We start from the raw sequence: 16,343 nt of genomic DNA on the forward strand, positions 1-16,343 counted from the left end.
CTGAACTCACTTTGAATCTTACTCTATTCAGAACGTGAAAAGATTCAGAATCACGTGCACATTCAAAATGTTGTCGTTACTCACAGCTCTCGAGTCCACCGCTGCGTACATGATATCCATCCAGCCTTTGAACGTTGCCTTGAAACCAAACAAAATCACAGAAATGAGTTAACTGTTGTCACTTTAACCTTACCAACTGTAGCGAGACAGAACCACTGATTTCTTTAGTGTAGGGAGATGTACAACTTTCCCACTCCATAAGAGACAATTATTCAGTTCATGTTCATGCAAACTTGTGATCGAAGTACAAATTTTATTCAGGTTTTTGAGGACAGAAGGCTGATACCCACTGACCCGATGTATGTATGTTTGCATGTGAAAGACTTTAAGATGTCGAGACTTAAAAGTCCGAGATGACTCTCTGGGAGAGGCAAGAATAACTTAGCTGAACACTCAGGACTGAAACATGTTCGTTTACATCAGGGGTGCGGAACTCCAGGCCTCGAGGGCCGGTGTCCTGCAGGTTTTAGATCTCATCCTGGGTCAGCACACCTGAATCAAATGATTAGTTCATTACCAGGCCTCTGGAGAACTTCAAGACATGTTGAGGAGGTCATTTAGCCGTTTAAATCAGCTGTCTTGGATCAAAACCTGCAGGACACCGGCTCTCGGGGCCTGGAGTTTGACACCTGTGCTTTACATGAACCTGACATGAAGGGAAGACATCCAGTGATTGTCCTCGCTTTATGATCCAAAAGGAATGGGTGGTGGGAATCTGCGGCAGATGTTAGTGCATGTGCAAAATCAGGGAAGGGGGTGTCGGGGGTGTTTGGTCTCTTCAGCTGTAGAAGGCTGCATTTTTGATTTGGGATTTCAGGTTGAGCCGTTTGCACTGACTTCATGTTTTCAGTTTAGTAAAATCACAATTCGCAACACCTGCAGGCTACATGAGGCTACATGAGGCTACATGAGGCTACACTCAATGCTAATGTGCTAAACGGACCGCCTACTTTAAGCAGCCATTAGCTGCACAGACTGCAGCTTTAAATAAAATCTCTTCTCTACTTTTCAGATGCTTATCAATAGAAAAGAGAGAAAAAAAATCACAGCTCCTGTTCTTTCTGTTTCTGGGGATGTCAAGCGAGTTTCTCTGTTCCCAAGTCACCAAGGCGACGTTGTGCACATTTCCTCCACTCAAGAGAATAACTGAACAAAAAGGGTCTTGAAGCAAACCTCCTGCTTTATCAGAAAATTAGCAGAGAGCAGTACTGCTGCTGCGTTTTTCTCAATGAAGGATCAACAGGTCCATTTAGGGACTTCCGTCCTCGCCGAGAGAGGATGTGAGATGGAGGGAACAGAGAAGAAAGAAGGGAAACAGGATACTTTGGTCTGAGTGGGCACCTGCTGTCTGTCACATTTAGACCTGAAATCAGCTTGTCACCGCGGGTTACCACCTGTTGTTATTATGGGCTGTCAGTGAGAAGGGTTCACGCTGTAAAAGGATGTTAAAAAGTCAGCGATGACATTTACGGGTGGCTGCTGAACATTATTTTGTGTGGTTTTTGAAGCGCAGTGCTGAGTCTCCATAACTGAGCTGCTCCGTCATAAACAACGCCCGGTCAGAAGTAAATCCCACCACTGACAGCCAGCTGCGTAACACAGTCATCTTAAATTATCTTTTGGTCACTCCGTCTTTGATCCTAGTCGGGTGCCCAGACCACCTCAACTGGATCCGTTAGATGTGGAGGAGCAGGGGCTACTCAAATGGCTGAGCTCCTCACCCTGTGTCTAAGGGAGTGCCCAGCCACAGGTAGAAGGAGAGTCCTTTTTGGCCCTGGTATCTGTAACCTCTCTCTTTTGGTCACCACCCAGAGCTCGTGACTGTAGGTGAGGAAGCAACATAGATTGAGCGGTAAATGGAGAGCTTCGTGCTGAGTGCTGTTGGGTTATCTCCACAGTGACTTTGATGAGAAGCAGCACCTTCACTGACATCACGAGGAAGCGGTGTCAACCCATTATTTTGGGGAAGGTGATGGCGTGAAGTGACACTTTTCAGCTGTGCTAACTTGAATTTTAACAGGAGACCATTAAAAATCATACATATCGTATAATATTATTTATTGATGATGAACTGAGAGAACACACTGGATTCAGAATCTCAGTAAAGTGTCTGCATCACTTTTTGCAGTGTGGAGATATTTCCAGATGCTAATAGAAGGTTTGCCCCCACCAACTGTTGCCGCGCCGACCAGCCAAAAACAGAGATGTGCTGAGCAACTGGTTGCCAAGGCGACCGTACTCTGGCAACTCTTAAGTTCTGGGAGGCTGACGGTGAAAGCAGCAGCACGCCGTTCCACAACTTTTTTTATGGTCCTTTCGCCTCCTCCTCTGTGAAATCCACCACATTTCCCTCGACTCCAACCTCTCCGTCCTTTTATCTCCATCTTCGCCTTCTCTTTCACTGCTGTTTAAGTTTAATATTTCTAATTCTACGTGCACTTTTCCTCCCTCCATCTCTGCATTTCTCTCCCACTTGGCTGAAGTCGCTCTAAAAATAAAAGCCTCTCAGACGCTGATTGATTGGAGGCTCTCAGGACTCCCGTGGTGGGCGTCAGAGAGCGAGAACGAAGGAAAAAGGAGTGAGTGAAGTAAAGACAGAGAGAGAGAGAGAAGAAAATGAAGGTTTGCAAGGAAGGTGATGGAGAGATATAAAGGACGGAGGGGGAAATGGAGTTGTAGTTGCAGTATTTTGCCCTGTCCGTGTTGTGTTGAATAACAGAAGATGGAGAGACAGGAAGGAGGGACAGGCAAAGAAAGAAATGGAAAAGCAGAAAAGGAAAAGAGAGCGAAAGGATGAAGAGCAAGAAACTCATCGTAAATTCTTTTATATCATCATGTGAAGTTTGTCGTTCTAACTCTAATGCTCCAGGCAGGCATGCCACTGCCAGTCTCTTTGTATCCTGAATATAATAAGTATAAAGGCTTTTCATTTCATATCTCATTATGTACCTGCGTTGGACTTTTAGTTACATGTGCAGTAAATCTTACAGTGTTGTTGAAAAGCTGGAGTAACAGCAACAGAACGTCATTTTTATCTAATTATGAAAACAAGCAAGTGACACGCAGCCGCAGACAGTTAACCCAGTGGTTTTCATGCTTAAACTGAACTAGGAGACATATTTATTTCATCAAATCAAATCTGTGCTGTATTTGACTTAAACGTGCGTCTCTGACATGTGGGCCAAATGATTTGCTCCACCACAAATCTCTGCAGCCTCCAGATATGGACCTTTTTTGCCTTATAAAAGTGGAAAATATTTATTGTGTCTAAACAATGAATTTGCAACAGTTGTTTAAATGTTTAGTGGTAAATACATTTTAAAGAATTGATTGGAACATTGTATGTGTCTGATGTGTGATTTGATCTTCACATATAATGATACGTGGTGTTAGGGCTGTTCGATATAACGATTATATCGGATGACGATATAAAAACATCGTTTCATTTTACGCTATCGTTTGTTTCGTGGTGTCGCAAAATAAACTGTTTACGGCAACATGTTTTCATGGTTCTGATGTCACTGTAGTGGCTGTATTCATTTCTTAAAGTTCTCTCTTTCTCTTATATTTAATATCACCACACTACGGACGGATAAGCACCTGATTTTATGTGTTGACGTTAGCAACAACGACGGTAACACCATCGCGTGTCCGCTCATTTATGTGCCACATAAACCTTTCACAATAAAGCTCAAGATCCTGTTGAGACTTTTCAAAATAAACTGAATCACGTGAAAGAGCAGATTATTTACGGATGAGAAGTAAAAAAAGAGCCGTCAGGTGCTAAAAAATAAATCTTAGACTCAAACGTTAGAACAGGCTTTCCCCGCAGCAGGCTGTGTAATAAATACTCACAAGGAAAACGGCGTCCGTTACAACTTATGTCTAAAAATGTATCGTTTCATGCATCAGTTAAAACACTCGACTCCAGCTACATGGCGCCCAGCTGGAAACACTTCCCGCAAGTCGAGCTGCCCGAGATTCACAGAATTTACAGAAAATGTTACGTTTTTGTGATTTATATCGTTATCGGACGATATAATTCTTATATCGGGATATGAGATTTTGGTCATATCGCACAGCCCTACGTGGTGTCACAAACAATGGCAGTAAGAAATATAGTGAAATAGCTCTATAAAAATATTTTTACTTTGACCTCGGTTGATGTCAGCCAAATTTGAATCCATTGTTAAGAGTCCACTCTACATCCCCCCACAGTTTTATCAGAATTCATTCAACTGGTCCCTCTTTTGACCAATAGTTAAATAATGTAAAATCAAGTTTAGTTCTTGAGAAGCTGACCTATGTGGTTAGGAAAAGATCACTAGAATTTTTCATACATTTGGAAGATGTTTCTGGACAGCCCGTTCTCACTCCCGAGGCGTAACAACCTGATGATTTGTCACGTCCCGCAGCGTTCCTGAGGAATGCGAAAGGCGACCTTCGGCGTTGTTATGGTACATGCCAGGTTTTGGGTGAAATACAGTCAAATGACGCTCTCGCGGTAAAACACGGTTCAGCCATGTATTGCAGCCCATGTATTGTTGGTTGCCCAGAAGCGTAACATGTTGACGATTTGTCACCTAGCGTAATATATTACGCCTCGGGAGTGAGGACGTGTTGTTCTGGAGCTATTAAAGACTGGGGAAGTTGAGGAACTGGAGGGAGAGCGGGGTAATGAAAATATGTAACTAAATTTGGGAATGTATAAAGTAACCTCTACTGTTTTTATTGTATTTTATTTTATATATATATATATATATATATATATATATATATATATATATATATATATATATATATATATATATATATATATATATATATTTAATTTTTTAAGTATAATTTTTTTAATTTGTTTTTGTTTTTTGAGTGTCTTGTGTTTTTATTGCTTTCTTACTGCCATATGTTTAAAGTGTTTGATGTTTATGAAACCAAAATTCAATAAATATATGTTTACAAAAAAGAATTCATTCAATGGTTTTCCACTGATCATGTTTACAGACAGAGTGAGGTGCATGCATGAAAACGCTGCCAACAACAAAACCTGTTCGTTGGAAATAACTAATCAAAAATATGTGACTCTAAATAAATTCATGTCCGGAAACACAGATGAAGATTAACGGCTGTGACTGACCGTGAGAGGTATTATTTTTTTAATAATAACCTCCCAACAGATTTTCAATTATTTTTCCCATCAGTACCTCCCAGTTATTCACAGCTTATGTGTTACTTATTCAAATTGCAGTTTGTGTACCTGCCACTTACTGTAGGCAATGTGAGGTTTAAAACTGCTCTCATAAATGACAGAGAAGACAGAAGGCTGTGGAACGACAGCAACGTTAACAGGACAAAGAGAGGCAGGCAGAGTGGACAAGTGGAAAAGACAAAAGCAAGAGCAATGAAGAACAGGTGTGGGAGGAAAATTAAGGCGACAAATTGATGAAACGAAAAGACGAGATCAAGAGAGAGAGAGAGGGACGGGAGAAGCGGAAAAGTCAATCCTCCTACGGCATGTGGAGGAGACTCTCAGCTTTAATTTGTTTTGAAGGAGAGGATTTTTCACTTTGTGCCTCGATTTCTTCACTCGAACCTCTTTGTTTCCCTCAAAGCTTCACACAGGCGCCGCAATGACAGAATTTTGTTCTTCGTTTTCATCTGCGGCTCTGCCTCGTGATCCTGTTTCAGTGTGTGTGTGCTAGTGATTGTTTTGCACAGCTGCACTGAGATCTGTAGGGGGTAGAACTTCCCAGGGAACGCGTCTTCAAACAGGACATATAAAAAGAGTAAAAGAACCGCGGCTGGCGTGGCGAGTCTGAAAACATCCTACACATTTCCTGTCGTGTCACTCTCTCCAGGTCTCTGGGTCTGAATGCATTTTTTGAAAACACAAAGTAGGCAAGGAAAGCTGCGACCCACGCCATAAATAAAGCACTGGGGGTGCTTTTAGGTGTCTAATAACAACTTAAAAGTGACCTTTGTAAAAGGTCACATAATGAATCATGACTCACTGTGCAGCAAAACCCCAAGCTGGCATCTCTCTTTGCCAACTGTGAAAATGGCTTTTAAAAAAAGTGCTCCAACTTTTTCTCTCTACAGAGCACAGAAGCACAGGCAGCGGTGGGAAATGTGGGAAACTTCCATTCTGGCCTCATTATGCATGATAAGTCTGTGCATATTCACCGTGCATCATAATTATCTGGCTACCTTATTAAATTAATGCAAACGTGAAAATGTTGGCCAAAGAGCCGCTACTAGAAGCTTTCTTTTATTTAACTAACCAGGATCTGTGTTTTTATACCTTAGTAAAAGAGAGAACCTTGGCACACGTTTGACCAGTAAAAACTGAAAATAAATCTTTCATGGAAACCAAAGAAATCTAAGTACAAATTTGAAAAGCCAAAAACAAAAAAAGTGGAGATCATAAAAGTCTCTGATTCCAATAAGTAAACATAAAGTATCTTACCACTTGTAGCAGGGCCAGGTACCCGGCACCCACGTTGTCAAAGTTGACCTTGACTTTGCTCCAGTAGTGCGTCGAGGTGTCGTTGTGGGTCTCGCACTGCGACTTATTGGTGATTGCAGAAGCGTCGTAGACTTGGCCCGTGCTGTTGACGCAGCGGCCAAACTTCCCGGCAAAAAGGTTGACGCCCATGATGCTGAAGATGAGCCAGAAGATGAGACAGACCAGCAGCACGTTCATGATGGAGGGAATCGCGCCGATCAGAGCGTTGACCACCACCTGCACGGAAACCAGCATTCATACGTACAGACAAACCATTTACATGTGGTCTCTAGTTACAGTAAATGTTAAGGTTTCAGTGTGTTGCTGATCAGGTGGTGGCGGAGCAAACCAAAATCAACATGCTCAAACAGATGGATGAACCCAGAAACTGATCAGAGACCAGAGTTAGACCAGACAACATCAGTGTTGCCAACAATGAATGACCACCTGACCAACACATTAATTTTAACAACACAGCACGCCATGCAGTTGGATGATAGACAGTATAAAAGATGGACATGTAAACTGTGAGTCACCCATTGGTTCATCAAGTCCTGTTTTGAACCCTCAAGATGAGCACTGGCATTTTAAAACTGGTGACAAGTGATTGGTGTATCTGACTGTGAAAGTGTATAATCCTCCTTTGTGACACTTTTCATGGACCAAAATGTACAAAACCGACTTCATTTCCCCCCAATATGACTACAGATGAGCGACCAAGCCTATAAACTCTAGGGGTGCAACGATACACAAAATTCATGGTTCGATTCGATACTTTGGTGTCATGGTTCAATATTTTTTTGATACAAAAAAATGTTCATGCCTTTTTAATTTGTCATTTATTAAAATTATAAATATATATTTTAGCTCAAAAATACAGTTTTTAAATTTAATGTTGCTGAAACAAGAAAATAATAATAAAAAAAAATCTATCTGATGGAGAAATCAGTCATCTTTGGAAAAGAGAGTTTATTACAGAGAAATGTCTCTTTCCAAAATAAAAGCTCTACTATACGCTTCTTCTGGGTTATATTCTCAGCAGCATATTAAACATATCAGGTCCCCATAAGGAGAATCCTGTGCTAACGGCTGTCTAAATGACTCGGGTAAAGTTTGTAGCATGCGTGCTTGTTGTTTTTGTCTGCTTCCACTTGTCTTTGCACTAGGATGATGTCGCTGTGAATGTGCAGTCATATTCGTTGTGTTCCCACTAGTGCTGTCAGCGTTAATCTCGTTAAAATGACGTTAACGCCATTAACGAGTTACCGCTGGACGGCGTCAACACGTTAACGAGCTAACTGCGCTAACGCACTAGTTCCCACCAATTGAGCATTGCGTGGCACATCCGACATACTGTTTTACTTTTGTCCATGACTCGCTTACCTTCAGGGTCATACGTCACATGAAAACCAAGATAGTTCCAAACGCCAGATCTGAATGAGGGTGGGGGAGGTTCAATTTGCCATGTTGCAAGGAGAGCTTAACTTCTGTCTTGCTAGCTTGCGCTGTGCTCAGTGGATCTGCACTCGACAGTCCAGCCTAGGCGGAGTAGTCGAACGCAGATCCACTGAGCTCTCAGCACAGCCAGCATCGTCAGAAGAAAAGTTGCTAAAATAAATAAAATTTTTTGTATTGTTCAATACATATGCGTACCGAACCGAAAGCACTGTATCGAACGGTTCAATACCGATACAAGTATTGTTGCACCCCTAATAAACTCATCAGGAAAGTGTTTATTTGCTTCACTTTGTGGACTCGGAGGCTACGTCCATCTTCTTTATTGTCTTTCAGTCGGATGTGACAGAGGAAAAAAGTGACAGTTTAAATTTGACGTTGGGTCGAGAAAAGGCTGCAGAGTTGTAAATCACTACGGTAACCATCGGTTGCTTTATTAAAGTATATTTCGTGACCAGTTGGTGAGTTGTTGCTTGCTGTTGCTAAGTGGAATTGGTCAGAAAGAGGTATACAGTGCTTTTCTTGGTCTTCTATGTGGAAGATCCTGACTCGCTGAAACTAACAGATGTACCACAAAATGAAACCGTTCACCTTTGAAGGCAAATGATTATCCCTTTGCAGTAAAGCTGGCATTTTTCATGATTGTGCAACCGATTTCATACAGTAACAGCCAGCAACTTCCAGCAACCATTCCCCAACCAGTCTGAGAATACTCATTTTTCACAAGCAACCTGATGCTGACAGCAGATCGCCAGCCTGTGAAACTGAGGCCTAATGCAGCATCCAACACATATGGGAGAGAACACAGTTTCTAAATACATACAGTATTTAATTAATGTGACATTATTTTACTAGTTAATCATTTGTGTTTTTAATTGTATGTCTTCATTTTTTTTTCAAGAAACTGACATTTTTCAACACTTAAAAATGTGAATTTCTTGAGTAGATTCATCCGACATGTTTATGTTGATTTACACTCTGGAATTATTTGCTAGCATTTCTTTACAACCTTAAAATCCCAACTTCTTTAAGTTACATTTAAGTGTGGCATTGGACGTCCTAATTCATTTTGGAGTTTTAAAATCAGACAGTGGATCTATACATAATGTTCACAGAGGTTTATGTGACGCAAACCCGACTTGAAGGTACTTGAAGTTTGTTTTATTTAAGGGTTGCATACAGATACTATGCAGTTCAGTGCAGGTTAAAGTGGTTAGTTTGCAGTGTTCTGACAAAGATTACAGTGATGCAGTATCGGGCTGCTTATATCTAGGGTTGTTACTAGGTTACATCAAATCTAGCAGACATTAATTTATATTTAAGTTGATGATGCTGATTAGATTCACCCGCTAAATTCTGCCTTTGACCTTACAGTGTCCACTGGTTTGAAACCAGCCATGCAGCTCGTGTGACTTGTTTAGGTTGAATCCTGTACGTCATGATTTGATTTATTTTATCAGCCTTTTATAAAAAAGGAAAGGCAGTGTGAACTCACATGACTGTTTTCGCCAATTACTTGATGAGTCCTGACATGCAAGAAGTAGAAAATTCTGCTCCCATGTGAAATAAATGCAGTGCCATTAATCACTCGGTTCTCCTTCATTATGTGATTTTTATTTTTCTGAGAAATCCACCGTCCTGCTTCCTATTGTTGCAGATCTATAGACGGCGGTGAGTCAGCTTGTGTGTTTGGTCGTCCTCATCTGCACTCACAAAGCACATTTACGTCTTGTGTTTTTTTTATACCCAGAATGCCTTGCTGAGTAAGCAATGTGATGCTGAGTGCTGAGCATTTTTAAATTTAACACAGAAAATCATCTGTTTAGTCTTCCAGAGAGCGAGTCTGTCTCCTGCAAACCCCAAGCTGCTGTTTGATGAACCGAAGAGTTCAAGTATTCTTTAGGTTTAATAAAAAAACAATTATGTTATGTGTTAAATAATTGTTATGTTAACCCCAAAATTAATTCCATGTTTTTAAACATTATAAGGCCACATATTCTCTTGTGAGAGCTTTGATACATAAAAGCTTTCCTCATAAATTCCCACCATTCACATTGCCCATTTACTTAGTTTTGTAAGTTTTATGTTTGTTTTTCATGTTTTGAAATATATTTCTACACAAAAGAATTGAAATCAAAATTGTGAGAATGATTTTCTATGAACCAAATATAGTTTTGTGTTTTCTAAATTTGTCATTAAAGTCTGACGTTAGTCTTTTTGCAGGACAGGGGCGTGGTTTCCAAATATTTACCCACAGCTACGGCTAATATTTGAATGTAAGTGAAAGGAGTGTGCTGTCAGGAACATTCGTCCTCATTTCAGGAGACTGTGTTTGCAGGACACCGACTCTGTGCTATTCACAGTAATACTGGTGACAGAAACACAAACAGTAACTTGATATTTGTCTCCTGCTCACAAAGGCTGATGGACATAAGTTAACATGAAAGAGAAATCAGAAAAAATACACATCAAATTCACAGGAGGCAATAAAACAACACAGCAAAAAGAAAGAAAGAACTAAATTCAAAAGAAGATGAACCCGTCAGAGAGCAGGAAGCAGAGAGTAAAGTTTAATATGAAGTGACAGATAAGAAATGATAGGATGACACACGGTGAGAAAACACTGAGGGGATGTTCATTACAAACACACCTGGGCACAAACATGTCCTCACTTCAGTTAGTTGATTTATCTTCCTTTATATCTAAATAATTCAGTTCAGTCAGTAATTCTAGAATTTTCCAGAGAACAGATTAGCTGTGTTACACTAATAAAAACTGCTGTAATAATACATTTACTTTACAGTAATTTGCTGTTATGTGTGAATTACAGGCGAATGATGTAAATATCTTCCGTGAAAAAATATTTTTAGAAAGCTACTGTATTACACATTCTTTTTGTAAATTTAAATGTTTAAGTTTAATTTATTAATTCAGAAGCATTAACTGTGATCTGTTTATGGAGAAGTACTAAACTGTAAAAACAGTTTATACAATAAATTATAGATTTTTACTATTGCTTTTACTGTAATTTAACTTATTGATAGATCAGTTACTTTTTTCTATTTGAATCATATATTAATAAATCTAAATTTTGAGCCATCGGGCAGCCTGCACAAACTGTTAACTAAGTTGCCCTTCTTTTTTTCTTCTGATTTGTAGATCAATAATATGCAGCGGTATGAATCCCTGATGCGTTTTCCATTGTTGATCCGTTTTTCTCACCAATCAGAAAGCAGTACACAGTCATGTAAAAGTACATCCTTACTACCTCCATAGGACTTAAAAGAAGCCACATGCTGCTGATGAAATACACTTGATTAATTGATGATCATCAGTGTGAGCTCCTCCATAAAAGTGTGTATGAGTTAACACAATGCCACAATCCTCCCAGATGGGAATTTTTCGGCAAATAATTGCAATTTTTGGACACTCGCACTTTATGTAGTCCAGCGTTGATTGTCTGTTATATGTAGCACCATGGTCCCGGAGGAACACTGTCTCGTTTCACTGTGTACTGTACCACCGCACAAGGTTGAAATGACAATAAAGCCACTTTACTTGAAAATCAACCCAAGGTCAGACCGTGCAATGCTGCACTGTCCACTTTCTGTTGTAACAAAATAAATTTCCCATGTGTGGGATTAATAAAGGTTATTTCATCTTATCTTAAAGAAACTGCAAAACCCCCAAGAGCTTCACCTTCTGCTTCTACATCTTCAACTCTACAGGCCTCAGTAAGCATGTTAAATGTTAAAGTCCATTACAGCACATCAGAAAAACACTGAACTCCACCTGAACAAACCACAAGACTTCTGGATTTCCAATGGACAGATGAGATGAAAGTGGACGATAATCCCAAGCACGGCATAAAATCTACAACAAATACCTTCATGTATATACACACACACACACATATATATATATATATATGTATACACACACACAAACACACACACACACATACACACACACATATATATATATATATTCTCTTATATCTCTTTTATTTTTAAATTTGTATTTATCGTCTATTTTAAATGCCAATGCCTATGTTATTGAAAAATTGCTAATTTGTTGATCATTATAAATTTAACACACTTTTTTTTGTATATTTAATGTGAACTATGTAACTGCAAAGAAAATATATGTAGAGGAGAAGCTCTTTTTTTACCCAAAATCTTTTACTTTTTCCCGTTTTTAGTGATAAATTAAAGCATAAGTGCACTAAATCCTTTGACATTCAGCTGGACTCTCGACATTGATGCCCAGATGTGTTTGCTTTGATAATACTGACTCTTACCCTCATGCCTTCAAATCTGGAGAGGGCTCTGAGGGGCCGCAGGGCCCGCAGCGTCCGCAGGGATTTGATGGCTGCTAAGTCTGAATAACCCAATGTGTTGGCTACCAAACTGACCAATGAGACCTGGAGGAGAGAGAGAGAGAGGACAGAAAAAGATAGGGACAGGAATATAGAGACAGAAGAAGGAGGAAGGGAAAGAAAAGAGAAGCAGGACAGTTAACTTCTATTCTAATGAAGGGAAAGTGAGAGAAAGTTCTGATCCAGGAGACGAAGCTGCAGTTGAATGATGATGCCTGAAAAAGGAAGGGTGATGGTTTGTGATCACTGAGCTCATGACGAAGGACTCACTGCTACAATTTTTTTTATCATTGTTGAAACCTTTCTCAGGTGAAGCTGCAAGCAGACAAGGAAATGGTTATTTTACAGACTCTTCTAGGAAGCCAGCACAAAGAACCGGAGAAATGAGAAAGAATAAATGTGTTTATTGATTGGTCGAGTGAGTCCTGAGTGATCCATGGCTTTTAAAACAAGACAATAAAGCAGACTGTTTTGTGACACTTTGATAAGCCACTGAGTGCTTATAGAGATGGATGTGCAGATCACTGAACGACTGCTTTAAACAGCTTCAGGGTTTATGTTTAGCTGTAAAAGGGATGGTTAGGTGTTAAACATACTACCTGTATCCACAACAGTCTGAGATATCACCTCTGATTAAAGCCAGGATGGCATCACCTCCCAATCAAACCCAGAAACATTTAAAGCCACGACACATATGATTTCCAGCACCGAGCAGCAGGTCTCAGGTCGGTCGAGCTGCAGGTGAACGCAGCTCATTCTTACCCTGATACCAGCGAAGCGGGACACAGCCCGGAGAGGACGGAGAGCTCTTAATGTCCTCAGCACACGCATGGTGGTGATGTGGTCCACTGAGATGTACTGAGCCATCAGACCCAACACTGAGATCTACAGGGTTCGGTTACACAGTAAACAACAACATTTCTACACATAAATACAAAGTAGCTTCAGACTGTGCAAAGAACAAAAACATGATCGAAATAAAGGGGACGTCCTCTGCTTTTCTGTCATTTATAATTTAATAAGTAATGAGGTCGCAGCCCATGCTGTGAGCAGATAAGCTCCATCCACCAGCTATTTAAATCTTCAGTTTAAGATGGGCATCCAATCAGGAGAAAGTTGGCTTAAAGGGAGGGGCAGAAGCTTAAACAACTTGTTTCCAACTGAAGATGAGCTGACAGGCTGCAATCAACCAACAACGTCTGGGGTTGGAAAACTTGCAGATCCACTAATGTCCTCAAGTGGACATTACTGGAACTTTTCCATTTTTCTATACAGTGTATGTGTGCTACAACAGCACCAGTAAGACAAATAAGGATGAATTTGAACTAGGAATCATGCAAAGCTACTTCAGAGAATCCAAGAAGATATTCGAAATGCAGAGCAGGAACTTAGCAGAAAAGGTTCCCGTGAAAAAGTAACAGACATTTTAGCATTTCTTAAATTCTTACTCTGTTATTTTTTGTTTTTTCTTACTATTTTTCCCTAATTAATTTCAGTTTAAGTTCACAATTCTTAATTTCTGTGTTAAGCTATGAGCCAATAAATAGCTACACTTACTTCTTACATTTCAAAATAAAAGCTTCTTAGAAAGAGAAAACTTTTTATTCAAGCAGTTTCTTTCAAAATAATGATAAAGCAACACAGCAGAGATAACTAAGTAATTTGCAAATAAAAAAATCTAAAGAAGCTAAAACTTTCTTTTGATTACTTTATATCATCTTCTGCTGCTTTTCTGCCCTCTAGTGCTCAAAAATGAAATCCTGAAGCTTTAAGCATGTCTCTCTCTTTCTCCATTTCCGATTGTGTTAATAAAACTCTGTTTCTTGTCTCATCTTTGCTTGGTTAGTTCGGTGACTCAAGATTTCTACCTCTCGTTCCCCTTCAGGCCACTACAGTCAGATAAAAACGTCAGTGTCATTTATGAAGACGGCTAGGCGGAAAACACCCGGAGTGAGAGAGACGGGGGAGTGGGTCGATTTCCGACTCAGTGCATGCATATGTATGGTGTGCATCATAAACTTTGTGTGCCACTTGCCCAGAACACTGGAAGAAAGTGTGAGCGTCTAAACATACACATCTCTGAGTGTGTGTGTGTGTGTGTGTGTGTATGTGTGTGTATGTGTGTGTGTATAGGTTCAAAAGCCACGGCTGATTATTTGTCCGGAGGCTGTTTGAACTTCTTTCTCGCTCTCTCTCTCTGTGCCTCTCTTTGTCGCTCAGTGTCTCTCACTCTTTTATTTATAGTGGGAAGTTGCTGCACTAAGACAACAACTGTGACACTGCTGACAGTGAGAAATACTGAATCATTCTCTTCTTATACATAAACTGCACATTTAACATAGACCATGTTTAACATGGAGAATTTACACAGCAAGGGTAAAAAATAGATATGAAGTGTGATTAAAGAGTTCAGACAGCAGGTCCATCACAAGCGAAACCCTTCCCTGATTTAAATTTGGCAATCTCCTCTTCAAAGTCATCCTCTCAGGAATGCCCAAGAAGCTCCCAGCACCGCTGCTATTTTTAGATCTCTTCCAGGACGTCTCTGACATTATAGTTTCCACATTTGTGGTTCGCTTGGGTCCCTGTGACGTGACTCACTCACTGTCCATTGACGAGTTTGAATGCGAGAGTCTGAGCGGACGTGAAACATACCTGCCTGATTTTTGTGCCCATGCAAAAAAACGCGCACCAACTACAAATGTGCCCAGGCACCGAACCTAAAAGAAGTATTACTGAGGAATGATCACTCGGCCATCGAGTCTCCAGCTGTACGTGTCCACAACAGAGTATAATCCAAGCTCGCTACTGTGCACTCTGTGATTTTACTGTGAAAACCTGCATAGAAACTGACCTGAATTGTGTAAGGAAGCTCGTAGTGATGAGAGCTGAGATTTCGGCTACAACCAAACCTGTGCAACAGAATTTGTCCAAAGGAGAGGAGTCAGACTGTTGGAATGCATCATAGAGGTACAACGGGACAGAATGAGAGATCTAAAAATAGATGTTGTACTGAAAGTCATCCTGAGGTTCACAAGACGATGATCTTGAACAGTCAAACCCAGGAAAGATGTTTGAAACCCTGATGTTAAGTCCCTGGAACATCTGCAGAAACTGAACTACAGACAGATTGACGTCCAGGAAACATTAAACATTAAATAAACACCTCAAACTGACAGTGAGTTTTTATCTCCGACATCGCAACAACATTTATTCTGGAGCTTTCTTCCAACCATGACGAGACGTAGAGAGAACACGTCCTGATGGTTATTGAATTTCAAAATGTTTGCTGGGACTTTAAATCAGGGGCCCGATTTTTAGAGGTCAGTCTCTGGAACTTTTTGATCACACTCTTACTTTTGCATCACAGCATTCATAGTGTTTCCCAAGTTGTAGACTAACAGGGACAAAATACCATCTATGACAACACAATGGATACATGCAGTCAATAAAATACTCAGATTACTTTTGTCTGTACAAAATACTTATTATACTTATTTTTTCTTCATCACAGTTTGCTGTCTGTCAAAATTAGGGATGGGTATCGTTTAGGTTTTATCCGATACCGGTGCCAAACCGGTACTTTTGAAACGGTGCCGGTGCTTAAAGAATGGAGAACAGAAACTTTGTCCAAAAACCTCTCATGTTCAGCTGTTTTTTGTAAAAAGATAACAATGTTAGCCTTTTCTGCAGCTATGGGGCATATATGGCATCACTCTTGGCTGGAAGCAGTGTTTAAACAATGGAAAAAACACAAACTTTGTCCTAAACCTCTCATGTTTAACTGTTTTCCACTTTTTCTTTGGTCATTTTAGCCTTTTTGGCCAGGGTGAAGGGAGTATCTGCCATCAAACAAGAAGACAGCCGCATGTAGCTATGATGATGTTTGCTAGTTCACCTTACATGCATTAATGTAATAACGTGGTTAGCCTACTCAACGTAAAT

The 16,343-nt window shown here is 40.2% G+C and overlaps 2 protein-coding genes across 2 annotated transcripts in view; one reads left to right on the forward strand and one right to left on the reverse strand.

The window, feature by feature from the left end:
• The window catches only part of LOC113029618 (uncharacterized), a 430,622-nt gene that overhangs the window by 45,858 nt on the left and 368,421 nt on the right, over positions 1-16,343 (forward strand). The window lies entirely within an intron of this gene.
• The window catches only part of LOC113029605 (sodium channel protein type 5 subunit alpha-like), a 105,546-nt gene that overhangs the window by 1,538 nt on the left and 87,665 nt on the right, over positions 1-16,343 (reverse strand). Inside the window, exons 16-18 of the mRNA XM_080306823.1 lie at positions 12,321-12,443; positions 6,527-6,802; positions 85-138 (exon numbers count right to left, since the gene is read on the reverse strand). Of these exons, the coding sequence (XP_080162949.1) occupies positions 85-138; positions 6,527-6,802; positions 12,321-12,443 (453 nt within the window). The remainder of the gene's footprint in view (positions 1-84; positions 139-6,526; positions 6,803-12,320; positions 12,444-16,343) is intronic.

The sequence above is a fragment of the Astatotilapia calliptera genome, chromosome 9 (assembly GCF_964374335.1).
Source record: "Astatotilapia calliptera chromosome 9, fAstCal68.1, whole genome shotgun sequence".
NCBI lineage: Eukaryota > Metazoa > Chordata > Actinopteri > Cichliformes > Cichlidae > Astatotilapia > Astatotilapia calliptera.